The sequence below is a fragment of the Malaclemys terrapin genome, chromosome 23, assembly GCF_027887155.1.
Source record: "Malaclemys terrapin pileata isolate rMalTer1 chromosome 23, rMalTer1.hap1, whole genome shotgun sequence".
NCBI classification, from domain to species: Eukaryota; Metazoa; Chordata; order Testudines; family Emydidae; genus Malaclemys; species Malaclemys terrapin.
In genome coordinates this window covers 11,911,652-11,925,298 of record NC_071527.1, presented here as the reverse complement: position 1 = coordinate 11,925,298, position 13,647 = coordinate 11,911,652, and the positions used below count along the sequence as shown (strand labels likewise).

Sequence of the window (13,647 nt, the reverse complement as noted above, 5' to 3'; positions counted from 1 at the left end):
CAGGGGAGGAATCCAACACCCCAGTGCGGTGGGGGTGGGAGGCAGGGGCCAGGGCCTGGTCTCAGGGGAGGGGGGAATCCAACACCCAAGTGTGGTGGGGGGCGGGGACCTGGCATTGCCAGAGCCCAGCCAGGGCTGTATTGGTTCCCCAGGTCACGTCCCCCCAGAGTACATTGTCCCCTAACTCCCCTTCTCTTGCAGACCCTGGTGGACTGGTGCAGGCGCTCGCCCTGCCAGAACGGGGGCCGCTGTGTGCAGACGGGCACGGCCCTGACCTGTGAGTGCCCGGGGGGCTGGACCGGCCGCTACTGTGACATTCCCAACGTTTCCTGTGAGGTGGTGGCAGCTCATCGAGGTGAGGGCACTCCTGGGCAGGACTGACCCCCACTGGTCCCTGCCAGGCTGGGCTGGGAGAGGTCTGTCCTTGGCAGGCGCTGCCCTCGCTCCGGGATCTGGGTCTCCAGTGCCCTCGAAAGATGTGAGGGGAGTTGGGGGCCCATAGGGCAGCTATTGGGTGGAGCTGTCAGCTAGGTATAGCCTGGCCCCTGCTCTGCCCCCACTGGGCCCTTCAGTCCCAGCCACACCTGCTCCAGCAATGCTCTTGGTACCCCTACAGCTATCCCCAGCTCTGGGAGGGAAGGGGGAGGGGTCTAGTGGTTAGAGCGGGGGGGAGCTGTGTGTCAGGACTCCTGGGTTCTATCCCCAGCTCTTGGGGGCGGGGGGGTGTCTAGTGGTTAGAGCAGGGGGGGCTGACAGCCAGAGTCCATCTCTTCTCGGTGTCATGGTTTCCCCTGTCGGAACTGTGCTGGGGCTGTGGGCCAGGCACAAGGCATCACAGTCTCTGTCTGTCTGTCTGGGGCAGGGGTCTCCAAGGAACAGGTGTGTCACTACCGGGGCCAGTGCGTCGACGCTGGCAACACCCACTACTGCCTGTGCAAGGAAGGCTACACAGGCAGCTACTGTGAGAGCGAGCTCAACCCCTGCCAGCCCAACCCCTGCCAGCACGGTGCCTCCTGCCACAGCTTCATAGGCAGCTACGACTGTGAGGTGAGCCCCAGGGACGGGGGCTGCATGAAGGGGCTCCAGGTGCTGCCACCGGCGCTAGCCAGGCTGCTGGGGCTGGGGAGTTGCAGGAGTTGTGCGCCCCCCCGGCGAGGACGGCTGGGCCAAGGGGATACCGAGCAAGCCACATTCAGATGGGCTCACCTCGGAGCAGAGCAGCCAAGACTGGTCTGAGCATGAGCCTGGGAGCCAGGACTCCTGGGGTCTGTCTCCGGCTCTGGGAAGGGAGCAGGGTCTAGTGGTTGGAACAGGAGGGCTGGGAGCCAAGATGTCTGGCTTCTATTCCCGGCTCTGGAAGGGCAGTGGGATCTAGTGGTTGCAATGGGGGCCTGGGAGCCAGGACTCCTGGGTTCTCTCCCTGGCTCTGTTGACAGTTTGTGCTGTGGGGTGAGTCCTTCTCCTCCCCCCGATGGTGCTCCTTGGCCCCCCACAGCAGTGGAGAAGGGTTGGTGGTGGCAGCATGAGGCCTTGTTTAACCCCTCTGTGGCTGGAGGGTGTGGAGCTGAGGGGCTTGGCAGCCCTGAGGTGGGGTCCTCAGGAGCGGAGCTGGGGCCCGGGCCCTGACTGGGCTGTGTCTGTCTCTCCCTGCAGTGCCCACCGGGGTTTGAGGGCAAGAACTGCGAGTACGACATCGACGAGTGCCAGTCCCACCCCTGCCAGAATGGAGGCTCCTGCATCGACCTCATCGGGCGCTACATCTGCTCCTGCCCACCGGGAACCCTGGGTAAGGCCAAGCCGGGCTAGTGGCCAGGCACCGTGGGGGGGTGATGGGAGGCAGGTTACTGGGGGAGGGGGCGGCTCTGGGTTACTCCCAGGAGGGAGGGTACCCATGGGACAGGGGGCTCAGGTTGGGGGATGGGGCCTGGTTTCCTTGGGGGGCCAGATCCCCACATGATGGGGTGGTTGGGGTGCTCTGGTTATGCCGGGGGCTGGAAGGTCTCTGCCCCTTGTCCCCCAGGTGTCCTGTGCGAGATCAACGAGGACGACTGCGCCGCGAGCCCTGGCAGCCGGGCACCCAAGTGCCTGAACAATGGGACGTGCGTGGACCGGGTGGGTGGCTACCGCTGCAACTGCCCCCCGGGCTACACAGGCGAGCGCTGCGAGGGCGACATCAACGAGTGCCTGGCCAAGCCCTGCCTGCCCCAACGCACGCTGGACTGTGTGCAGGGCGCCAACGACTTCCACTGCCTGTGCAAGCCGGGCTACACGGGTGAGTGTGCCGAGGGGTGGGGCTACACCCAGGCAAGGGGCAGGGCTTCACGGGGCATTTACACCAGGGGCACTGGGGTACATGTGCAGGGTGGGAGAAGGGGAAACCCTTGATGGGACTCTCTAGGCCTGGGGTCCAGCTGGCACAGGGAGGCTGGAGGTCTGTGCATCCACGAGGGGCTGAGCTGTGGGAAGGTGGCGGTGCTGGGAGCAGTGCTGGAGGCGGGATGGGGGGGCAGCTCCCCTTTCCCTGGACTCTCCATGACGCCTCCCTGGGCCCCCACCCCCACCCCCAGGCCGGCGCTGCCAGAACATCGTGAACACATGCGAGTCCCAGCCCTGCCAGAATGGTGGTCAGTGCAAGATGACGGTGAACACGCCGCTGGGCTACACCTGCCGCTGCCCCCTGGTGAGTGTCCCGCGTGGGAAGGTGCAGGGCGCTGGGCTCGGGCCAGCTGGGGGCCTGCCCTTGGCCGTGCACAGTCTGGAGTCTTCCAGGCCCAGAGGGGATGGGGGCTGGGGGCCTGCTCCGCCATTCCAGTCCTGGAGCTGCAGGATGGGCTCTGATCTGAAGAGGGGCATCTTGGTTCTGGTGCTGCAGGGGAGGGTTTAGGTGTTGGTCCTGGTGCCTCGGGGGAGCAGGCTGGTCCTGCTGTGGGGGAGGGTTCCCATGTCATGGAGGGGGCAGGGGCAGTTTCCATGGCACTTGAGGATGGGGTTGGGGAGGGTTCCCATGGCACCTGGGGGGTGGATAATCGGCTGAACGTGAGCGTCCAGTGCAACGCTGTGGCCAAAGGAGCTAACGCAAGCCTGGGATGCCCAGACGGGCATAGAGAGGTTCTCTTACCTTGTAGCTGTCACTAGTGCAGCTGCTGCTGGACCCCTGTGCCCAGTGCTGGTCCCACAGTGAGGGTCAGAGGGGAGCCCCGAGAATGGCGGAAGGATCCGAAGAGCAAGGAGTTGGAGCAGTTCAGCTTCCCAAAGGGAAAGGGGCAGGGGAGTGGAGCCCAGGCTGGGCTCCTGGGCCTAGCGACTGAGGTGTGATGTGATGTAGCAGGTGGGAGCTGGACACGTTGAGCCTGGAAACAGCCCCTGGAACGGGCCAGCAAGGGCGGGGCTGGGCTCTCCGCCACGGGCCATGTGCAGTGGAGTTGGGCTCTGCGCTTGGTCACGCAGGAATTAGTTCAGACCTGTGATATACACACCGGGTGGAGGGCCCTGTTCTGGTCTGGGTCCTGCTGCTGCTGGATGAGGCGATCCTGGTTCTGGGTCAGTTCTGGTCCGGGTCCCAGCGCTGCTGGGCAAGCGAGAGGTGGTTCTGGCCTGTGGCCTGGTCCCGGTGCCATCTCTCTCACCCTCTTTCCTGCCCCTTCCCAGAACTATTCCGGGCCCAACTGTGAGCGAAGCGTGCTGTCATGTCGGGAGCTCGCCTGCTTCAACGGGGGCAGCTGCCAGCACACAGCACTGGGTGCCCGCTGCTCCTGCCTGCCGGGCTTCACTGGCCCCGACTGCCGCCTGCGGGCCAACAGCAGCTGCACCGGTGCGTCCTGCCTCAGCGGGGGCACGTGCATAGAGATGTCCTGGCCTCCCCACTTCCAGTGCCTCTGCCCCAGTGGCTTCTCCGGCCTGCACTGCGAGCAGAAGCTCACCCTGGAGCTGCAGTGCCTGCAGGAGGAGTGCGCTGCCAAGGCCGGAGATTCCTACTGCGACAAGGAGTGCAACAGCCCTGCCTGCAAGTGGGATGGGGGCGACTGCTCCCTGCTGGTGGGTGACCCCTGGCAGCAGTGTGAGGAGCGCCAGTGCTGGCAGTTGTTCAACAACAGCCAGTGCGACGAGGACTGCAACACGGCCGCGTGCCTCTACGACAACTTCGACTGCAAGAGCCGCGACCGCAGCTGCAAGTAAGGGGGGCGCTGAGCCGAGGGGGCAGGCCAATGGGCTGGGGAAGTGCTGCCCCTGGGCGGGACTCTACACAGGGTGCTCTCCCTTCAGAGTCCGCACTTGCCCCAGTGTGGTGCTGGGGGGCACTCTCCCCCCACAGCGTGGTAAGTGTGCGCTGTGCACCTGGGGGTGGTGTCTTGTGGAGGACACGTGAAAATGAGGCCCTGGGCAGTCGTGCCCAGTGCAGATGCCATGGCTTTTGCCAGGGTTGAGGCTTTAATCCTGGTGCTGTGCCCAGGTGGGGCATGGGGACTGTTTATACAGGGACCCCTCGCCCGGCGCTGAGATGTGCCCCCTTGTGGGGTAGCGTGTGAGGGCTGTTTATACAGGGACCCCTCGCCCAGTTGAGGTGCAGGCCCCTCCGGACTCAGGTGCAGAGGATGTTTATACTGGGACCCCTCACCTGGCTCTGGGGTGGAGCGCGGGGCTGTGGTAGCTACATCTCACCGCTGGCCAAAGATGGCTGTGGGCACTGGAGCCATGTCCAAGATGTTTCTCACTGCGTGAGGCAGTCTCTCCTGCAGGAGCCCAGTGACCCAGGTGCCCTGGGGTGCCCAGTGGGACGGAGGTGGGCTGGCCAGAACAGGGTAGGGCTAGAGGCTGGGTGGGGCTGTGCGCTGACCATGCCCTCCCCCCCAGCCCCGTGTATGAGAAGTACTGCTCGGACCACTTCGCCGACGGGCAGTGCGACCAGGGCTGCAACAATGAGGAGTGTGGCTGGGACGGGCTGGACTGCGCCCGCGAGATGCCGGAGCACCTGGCCAGCGGCGTGCTGGTCATCACCGTGCTGCTGCCCCCCGACGAGCTGCGCAGGACCAGCACCACCTTCCTGCAGAAGCTGAGCGCCATCCTGCGCACCTCGTTGCGCTTCCGCCTCGACAGGGACGGCAACTATATGATTGAGCCCTTCTATCGGCCCAGCCGCTTGCGCCGCCGTGAGCTGGGCCGGGAGGTCATTGGGTGAGCTGCGGGCCACAGCCGGGGGGGGCGCCGCTCCGCGGGCCGCGGCCATGGGGAGTGAGGGGGAGAGACAGCCCCGTGAGCCATGGGGGGGAAGATGCAGCCCCATGGGCTGCAGCAGGAGAGGGAGCCAAGAGCTTTGGGGGGCTGGTACAGGGGGCTGGTGCCAGGGTGGGGCTGGCACTGGGAGAAGGAGCCAGCGCCCCCTGAGGGAGCCAGCCCTGCGGCAGGCACTAGGAAGTTGTCTGTTGACTGGCACCACGACACAGCCCTTTGCTCCCAGAGATGTCACGCAGCTGCCTTCCATCGGCAATCTGGTTCGCCGCCCGCTCTGATGTGGGCCTTGGGGTGGCTCAGACGCCAGCAAGGGCTCTGGGGGCAGCATCCAGGGGCCTTGCCTCTTGCCCGGCCCTGGGACCCAGAAGGGAGCGGGTAGGGACAGGGAGAGCACAACGGTGCTAAGCAGCTGCTGGCAGCCTGGCAGAGACCACGTGGGTCATGGGACCAAACGCCCGCTGCCGGGGCCAGGCCTGCTCTGGGACGTGCACAGCCCTTGCTGCAGGCAGTGCTGAACCAGCCCTGTCCCAGGACTCCATGTGGGGCAAGGGGTGCCCAGGCCCCTACAGTCTGGGGTTTGGCGGCACTGTGGGCGAGGCCACACTGGTAACTGTCCCCGTCCCTGCCCCAGCTCCGTGGTCACTCTGGAGATTGACAACCGCCTCTGCGTCCAGGCCTCAGACAAGTGCTTCCCTGACGCACGCAGCGCGGCCGACTACCTGGCTGCACTGGCCGCTGTGGAGCGCCTGGAGTTCCCCTACCCCATCAAGGCTGTGCACAGTGAGTGCAGGTGGGGCCGGGGCCAGGGGGTGGAGTTTGAGGGCAGGGCTCTCAAGAGGCAGTGGGGTGAGTGGGAGAGGTGAGGTGAGTGAAAGGGGGCGGGGTATTGGGAGGGGGCGGAGTGAGTGGGAGCGGTGGAGTCTCAGGATGGGGTGGGATGAGTGGGGGTGGGGTATCAAGAGGCAGGGTCTGACTCCCGTCCACTCCTGCAGGTGACAAGCTGCAGCCGAAGCCCCCGGACTCTATGCCCCTGGTGCCCCTGGTGGTGGTAGCAGCGGCCGTGATCCTGCTGGTGATCCTGGTGCTGGGGGTGCTGGTGGCGCGGCGGAAGCGGGAGCACAGCACGCTCTGGTTCCCAGAGGGCTTCAGCCTGAAGAAGGAGAACAGCAACAAGAACCGGCGGGAGCCTGTGGGCCAGGACGCCTTGGGCATGAAGTACGGGACTTGCCCTCGTGGGGCCAAGCCCACATCCTGCTCCCCACACCCAGGCCTGGAGCCTGGGGGATCCCCACTCTCTGCAGCAGCATGGGGGATTTCTCACCACCACCAGGGGGCACCGTGCAGACCGTCTCTGCCGGCATGCCCCACAGCTGCCCAGTGCCTTGTGCAGGGGGGATGTCCTAGGAGTGGCCCCCTGAAGCCCTGGGTGGGTGGAGCGGAAGGCAGGGGCTGTGTGGCAGGGGCTGGGATCTAAGCTCTGGGCTTCCCTCTAGGAACATCAGCAAAGGGGAAAGCCTGATGGGGGAACACTCAGATGACTGGATGGATGCAGAGTGCCCGGAGGCCAAGAGACTCAAGGTACCAACACCTGTGGACCAGCAGCGAGCCCTGGCTTGCTGGGGGCCAGATGGGTGATGGGCGCTAGGCTCGGTGATGTGGGGGAAGGGGTGCGGGGCTCAGTGACGTGCCGGGGTGGGGGTGTCCTGATGAATCCCAGGCGCTGCACTGAGCCCCTTGCTCGGAGCCGCATGGGGTCATAACCCAAATCCCACCTTGGAGAGGTGGAGGGGGTGGGGGAATGGGAGCCTCCCGGCAGGGCTGGGGCAGGATCTACCAGCTCCGTGATTGATTGTGCTCTCCCGCAGGTGGAGGAGCCGGGCGGGGACTCAGAGGACCCTGTGGACTGCCGCCAGTGGACACAGCATCACCTGGTGGCAGCCGACATCCGCATGCCGCCATCCATGGCCCTGACACCACCCCAGGGCGAGTTCGACACCGACTGCATGGATGTCAATGTCAGGGGGCCAGGTAAGTGGGCATGGCTCCATCTCAGGGACTACAGCTCCCAGCATGCAGTGCAGGCATGCTGCACCTTGGGAGAAGTAGCATCACTGAGGAACTTTGAGCGGAGGAGCAGCTCCCCTGCCTATGCAGCTGACCACGAGCCCCAGCATGCACCACTGCCAATTCAGTCACACAGCATGCTGGGAGTTGTGGTCTCATGCTGGAGCCCCTGGGGCAGCCCCCAGTTAACCCCTTGGTGGCGGCTCTCCTTGCAGATGGCTTCACTCCGCTCATGCTGGCCTCGTTCTGCGGGGGTGGTGTGGAGACCGATCTGGCCGAGGAGGATGAGGCTGACGACTCCTCAGCCAACATCATCTCGGACCTCATCTGCCAGGGCGCCAACTTGAGCGCCCAGACGGACCGCACGGGTGAGACTGCGCTGCACTTGGCTGCCCGCTACGCCCGGGCCGACGCCGCCAAGCGCCTGCTGGACGCCGGCGCTGACACCAACGCCCAGGACAACACGGGCCGCACGCCACTGCACGCCGCGGTGACCGCTGACGCCCAGGGCGTCTTCCAGGTGAGACCCCATCCCCCACCCACCCTGCGGTGACCGCCGACGCCCAGGGTGTCTTCCAGGTGAGACCCCCATCTCCCCACCCATGATGCCGACGCCCAGGGCGTCTTCCAGGTGAGACCCCATCCCCCACCCACCCTGCGGTGACCACCAATGCCCAGGGCATCTTCCAGGTGAGCTCCTGCCTTCCCTCACCCACCTGGGAGAGGCCCCAGTTGCTCACTCTTCACCCCAGAGCTCCCCCACGCTGTTGTCTTCCACAGGAGGGCCCTCCCCCCCCCCGCATCCTGGGCAAAGCCCCTGGGCAACCCTGCCCTTGCAAAACAACCCCCTGGAGAGCTCCCCCTCTGCCCACACTGGGAGGGCTCCGAGGGCCCCTGGCTGTGCCCATGCTGGGAGAACTGGGCTGGGCAGGGTTTCCCCGACTGCGGCTCACACTTGCCCTGCCCGGCAGATCCTGATCCGGAACCGCTCCACGGACCTGGATGCCCGCATGGTGGATGGCTCCACGGCACTGATCCTGGCTGCCCGGCTGGCCGTGGAGGGGATGGTGGAGGAGCTCATTGCCTGCCATGCAGATGTCAACGCCGTGGACGAGCTGGGTATGGGGCGGCTTCCTGCCATCGGGGTCTCTGCTGAGGCCCGCCTGCAGCTTCCCCAGGGGAAGGGCCTGGCTGTGGGTATGGGGGCTCAGCGACATGGGGGGGCACTGCCAACCCGTGAGGATTTGGGAGGGGCTGTTCAGGGGAAGGATCTAGCAGGGGGCTGCGGGTGGGGACTGAGGAGCACCGGCAGAGGTGTGAGGGGAGGAGGGGAGCCCAGGGCTGGGCTAGCAGGGCTGCAGGTCAGAACTGAGGGGCAGTGGGGGGATGGACCAGCGGAGCCCCCCCCTCACGTCTCGGCTCCCCCAGGTAAATCTGCACTGCACTGGGCTGCGGCCGTGAACAACGTGGAGGCCACGATCGCGCTGCTGAAGAACGGGGCCAACAAGGACATGCAGGACAGCAAGGTGAGCACCAGGCAGGATGGGCAGGCGAGCAAGGCTTGGCTGTCATTCACCCCGCAGGCCCTGCCCACAGTGGGGGCCCCCACTGTGCCTTCCTCCCGGAACCCCTGGGCCGAGCACCAGGACGTGCTGCTCCTGTGCTGGGGAGGGGGAGCCCTGTCTGCCCAGGGCCCAACCCTGGCTCTAAAGCCCCAGCACAGAGGGCTGTGGGCATCTCCCACCCCTGCCCTGGCGGTCCCAGTACTTCAGGGATGGGGGCAGCCCCCTCAGCACAGTCTGAGCCCCGCTGTCGTCCCCCCTCTCCCCCAGGAGGAGACCCCGCTGTTCCTGGCCGCTCGGGAGGGCAGCTACGAGGCAGCCAAGATCCTGCTGGATCACTTTGCCAACCGGGAGATCACAGACCACATGGACCGGCTGCCGCGGGACATAGCCCAGGAGCGGATGCACCACGACATTGTCCGCCTGCTGGACGAGTACAACACGGTGCGCAGCCCGCAGGGGGCGCTGCCCCCTGGCCACACCATGTCCCCGCTTATGTGCCCACCCAACAGCTTCCTGCCCAGCCTCAAGCCCACCCCGCAGGGCAAGAAGAGCCGGCGGCCCAGCGCCAAGAACACGCCAGGGGCAGGCAACAGCGCCAGCCTGGCCAAGGAGGCCAAGGGGCGGAGCAAGAAGCTGAGCTTGGAGTGCCAGCGCTCCCTGCTGGAGAGCTCAGTCACCCTGTCGCCCGTCGACTCGCTGGACTCTCCCTATGTGGCCAACCCCACCTCGCCCGTCCTGGCCTCGCCCGGCGTCTTCCACCCAGCCAGCTCCTCCATGTCGGTGGGCTCCACGCCCATGGTGCATGGCCTGATGGATGGGCCCTTTGCCGTCAGCCTGGCGCGGCTCAGCGACCTGGGCGAGGTGGCATCGGCCCAAAGCACCATCCTCTCCATGAACCGGGTCTCCATGCCTTCGCTACCGCGCCAGCCCGGCTGTGTGGGGCTCAGCCTGGGCATGGTGAGCCCAGTGGCGGTGCCCTTCGACTGGCACACCCGTGTCCCCACCTCCCAGTGCAACCCAGTCATCGGGGTGGTGCATCCGGCTGCCTCCCACCCCAACCTGCACCAGGCGGCCCAGCCCTTCCCGCAGGGGCTGCTACTGCCCAACCACCTGGCCATGGTGCACAGCTCCCAGGTGCTGGCCGCCCCCAGCCCTGCCAAGGAGCAGCCCCCGCCGGCGCCCACCCCTGGGCAGCCCATGCCCCCACCAGCCCCTGCAGCACCCGCCCTGGGCCGCGCCAGCCAGCCCATCTCGCCCAAGGAGGGGCAGGGGGGTGCGCGCCCCGGCCCCCCACCACCCCCCCAGTATTACAAGGCACCCGGCGGGCAGGGGGCAGAAGATTACCCCACACCCCCCTCACAGCACAGCTACACCCCCGGCCAGGACGGCACCCCCAAGCACTACCTGCACCTGCGCAGCGAGCACCCCTACCTGACGCCCTCGCCCGAGTCCCCCGAGCAGTGGGCCAGCCCCTCACCCCACTCGCTGTCCGACTGGTCCGAGTCCACCCCCAGCCCGGCCGTGCTGGGGCCCCCCCAGACCCTCTCCCATCTGCCCGACCAGTCCACCAAGATGCAGGTGTTTGCGTGAGGGCAGGGGGGAGGGAGCCAGGGCCCCGAGCCCCTCCCCCCGGCCCCCTGACCCCCTTCCTGGGGGAGCCCCTCACTCGCCCCCGGGCCCTGCCTCCTGGAGACCACCCCCCCCCTTGTGTTTTTTATAAGAAAAATGTCAAATGTAAAAAGGAAAAGATCCCTCTCTCTGTGGGTGGGGGCTGTGGGCTCCCCCACAACTGCCATGGGGGGGCTCTAGCCATGCCCCGACCCCCCATCTCCCCGGCGGGGGGGCGTTTGTCTTTTTTTAAAGAAAGTCTTTTGTATAGAAAAAAAAAGTCATTTAAACAAGCGCTTTATTTTTACAAAATATTATATGTAAAGTGTCCAGTAGGTGTTGCTAAAGCACCATAGGCGGGGGTGGGGCTGCAGGGGGGGAGGGTGATCCCTGGCCTCCCCCCACTGTTGCTCGGTGGGCAGCGCGCCCCCCACGTTGGGGAGGAGCCCGCTCACTGTAATTGTGTACTGGGTATGCAGCGCTAGCCTGTGGCTGCTGCCTGGGGCACAGGGCCCCCCCCGCAATGCGGGGGGCTGAGCCCCCACCCCCAGCCCCCCTGCTCAGGGCCCTCCGCAATGCGGGGGGACTGAGCCCCCCACTGCCCCGAGCTCCCTGCCTGGGGCTGAGCCCCCCCGGGTCCCCCGCCCTCCCCGTCCTGTTTCTTGGCACTTCATCACATTCCAGGTTAATTTATTCCTTGGAGATGCCGCTGTTCAAGTGGGGTCTGTCTGGTGGGGGGCTCCAGCCAGCGGTGGGGGGCTGCCAGCTGCTCTCGCTGTTTGCCTCCTCCATGGCACCACTGCCACCCCCACCCTGGGCACAGCCGATTGGGATAGGCGGCACCTGTCCTCCATGGCTGATCCCACCCCTTCTGCCCCACAATGGCAGCTTGCCCTCCCACGGTACGATGCCAGGCAGCGAACTGACAGCCAGCTGGGCTCCGGCCCCTCTGTACATTCCTCACATGGCTGGCCTGTCAATGGCTCTGGGAGCAGGGGCTGGGGAGGAGCCCGGTGGCCGGGCACAGCTCCTGCCACCCGCTGTAGCATAGAGGGGGCACGGCCCCCGCTCGTCACTCCTAGGACGATGTGTAGCTCATTTTTTAAACTATTTTTTAAATCCCTGTTTAAATCAAGTAGCTTTGAACCAACTGGGCGCCGCTGTACAGAGCTTGGCCCTGCGCCTAACCTCCCTGGGACCTGCTGTACAGGGACCCTCACCCCCATCCCTGCCCCACACAACCCCCTGGGACCTGCTGTACAGGGGCCCTCACCCCCATCCCTGCCCCACACAACCCCCTGGGACCTGCTGTACAGGGACCCTCATCCCCACACATAACCCTGCTGGGACCCGCTGCCAAGCCTGCCCCTGCACATAACGTCCCTGGGACCGCTGTACAGGGGCCCCTGTCCCCTGGGACCCTCTGTACAGAACCCACCCTGCCCCTGTCCCCTGGGACCCTCTGTACAGAGCCCGGCCCCACTGCACCTAATAAAGCTGTAGTTAACAAGGAACCTGTCTCTGCCCCCATTCTGTGCGCCTGTTCCCCCGCCCCCCATGACGTGCACCGTTTGCCATACCCAGGGCCTTGCTGTGGGTCTGGTTTGGGGTGGAGTGGCTGCTCTGGGTCAGCTCCAGTCCTGGCTGATCTTGGTTGGTTATAGCAGCCTGTTTCCCTGGGGTCATCTGGGCTGGTCCCCTCTGAGCAGTTCATGGCCTCAGTGGCAGTGGCACCTGGGACTCTATCCGGGGGCTCCCAGCAGTTAGTTGTCTGCGGCCTGAAGTGCCGTGGTTGAGCGGTGGGGCCCTGGGGGAGAGTGACGGCTGCGCGCTGTATGAGGACAAACAGCAGCTGGCAGAAATGCCCACGTCCCCCCCACCCCCCATCCCCACCGTGAGCTCTGTGCCTAAACGTTCTCTCTGGGCTCAGGGAACTCGCCCGCCTTGTGGTGGGGACACACTAACCCCCTTGCCTGCTGATCGTCCTCCAGGGTCTTCCCACGGTTCCACCTGCATGCCCAGCCGGGCAGAGCTGTTCCCCCCCCAAGGCCCTGGGATACAAGCAGAGAGGGCTCAGAACCCCAGGCTGTGCCCCAGATTTCCTGGGGGCGAGCGCAGCCCCAGAATGTGAGAGCTGCTTGCAGCCAGGCACCCGCTGGGCAGCCTAGAGGGGGGGCATGGCAGCTGTTGGCTTTCAGGAGACTGTGATTGTCCTGGGTTCAAAGCCGCTAACCCCTTCAGCGTGACACCCCCGTCTCCACTCTGCCCAGCCTCTCGGGGGGGATGCAGCCCCAACAGAGAAGAAACAAATGGGCGAGACCAGCTGAACGATTTGCATCTTCCCAGGATGTGTCAGGACGAGTCACACCCCAGCCCAAATCCTCGGCGCTTCCCCTCCCTGATTCATGGGCAGCTGCCGGGAGGGGCCACCTTCGACAGGCACCTTCTGCACCTCTGTTGTTTCGGTGGAGTCCGCAAGCTGGGATGGACGTGGCTCGATCTGTCCTGATGGGAAATTCATGCCTGTCACAACTCTTCCGGCCTCAGTTTCCGCAGCCCTGTTCTCAGTGCTTGGGGCAGCCCTGAGTGGCCATGTCCATGCTCCCAGCTGTAAGTGCTGGCGTTCAGGTCCAGCAGAGGGGGGCGAAGGAGGAGTGGGCAGGTCCAGCAGGAGTGGGCAGGCCAAGGCCCATCTTCAGCTCGGTCCGATCCCATGCACCCTTCTTACCCCGCCAGCATGTCCCTGTCTCAGCCAACAGTGGCTCTATCAGCAAACCCCAGATCAGCCTCCTGTAACCAGTGCCGAGTCCACAAACCGCTGCCGACTGCACAGGACAGAAATGTTCAGCATATGCGCCGGGAGCAGCTCCAGCGTTAGCAGCTGAGGGCCAGGTCCCAGAACAAGGGTCACCCACCCGGAGCATTCCCCTGGCACGTCGCTGGTCCGACAGCTCCTGGCCTGGCGAGGCAGGACAAGGTGGTCACTGCAAACCGCTGGCCTGCAGCCCGTCAGTCTCAGGCGTGGCTACGGCTCCCAAGGGAATTCATCAGACACTGTTCCTGGCACCGATCACACTGGCCTTAGCCATAGTGAAATCCAAGACAATTATTCGCTTCTCCATCTGGGCCCCCCCAGCTGTCTCGCTGCCCTGCCAGCAGGCCGGTCAGCAAACCCAGCTCT

The 13,647-nt window shown here is 65.5% G+C and overlaps 1 protein-coding gene across 1 annotated transcript in view; it reads left to right on the top strand.

Moving 5' to 3' along the window:
• Positions 1-11,974, top strand: part of NOTCH3 (notch receptor 3) — a 50,182-nt gene extending 38,208 nt beyond the window's left edge. Inside the window, exons 20-34 of the mRNA XM_054012596.1 lie at positions 202-355; positions 863-1,047; positions 1,654-1,786; positions 2,021-2,272; positions 2,568-2,680; positions 3,649-4,172; positions 4,852-5,172; positions 5,861-6,009; positions 6,222-6,444; positions 6,723-6,807; positions 7,095-7,257; positions 7,509-7,813; positions 8,265-8,412; positions 8,722-8,819; positions 9,126-11,974. Of these exons, the coding sequence (XP_053868571.1) occupies positions 202-355; positions 863-1,047; positions 1,654-1,786; positions 2,021-2,272; positions 2,568-2,680; positions 3,649-4,172; positions 4,852-5,172; positions 5,861-6,009; positions 6,222-6,444; positions 6,723-6,807; positions 7,095-7,257; positions 7,509-7,813; positions 8,265-8,412; positions 8,722-8,819; positions 9,126-10,448 (4,176 nt within the window). The 3' untranslated portion in view covers positions 10,449-11,974. The remainder of the gene's footprint in view (positions 1-201; positions 356-862; positions 1,048-1,653; positions 1,787-2,020; positions 2,273-2,567; positions 2,681-3,648; positions 4,173-4,851; positions 5,173-5,860; positions 6,010-6,221; positions 6,445-6,722; positions 6,808-7,094; positions 7,258-7,508; positions 7,814-8,264; positions 8,413-8,721; positions 8,820-9,125) is intronic.
• Positions 11,975-13,647: the final 1,673 nt, after the last annotated feature.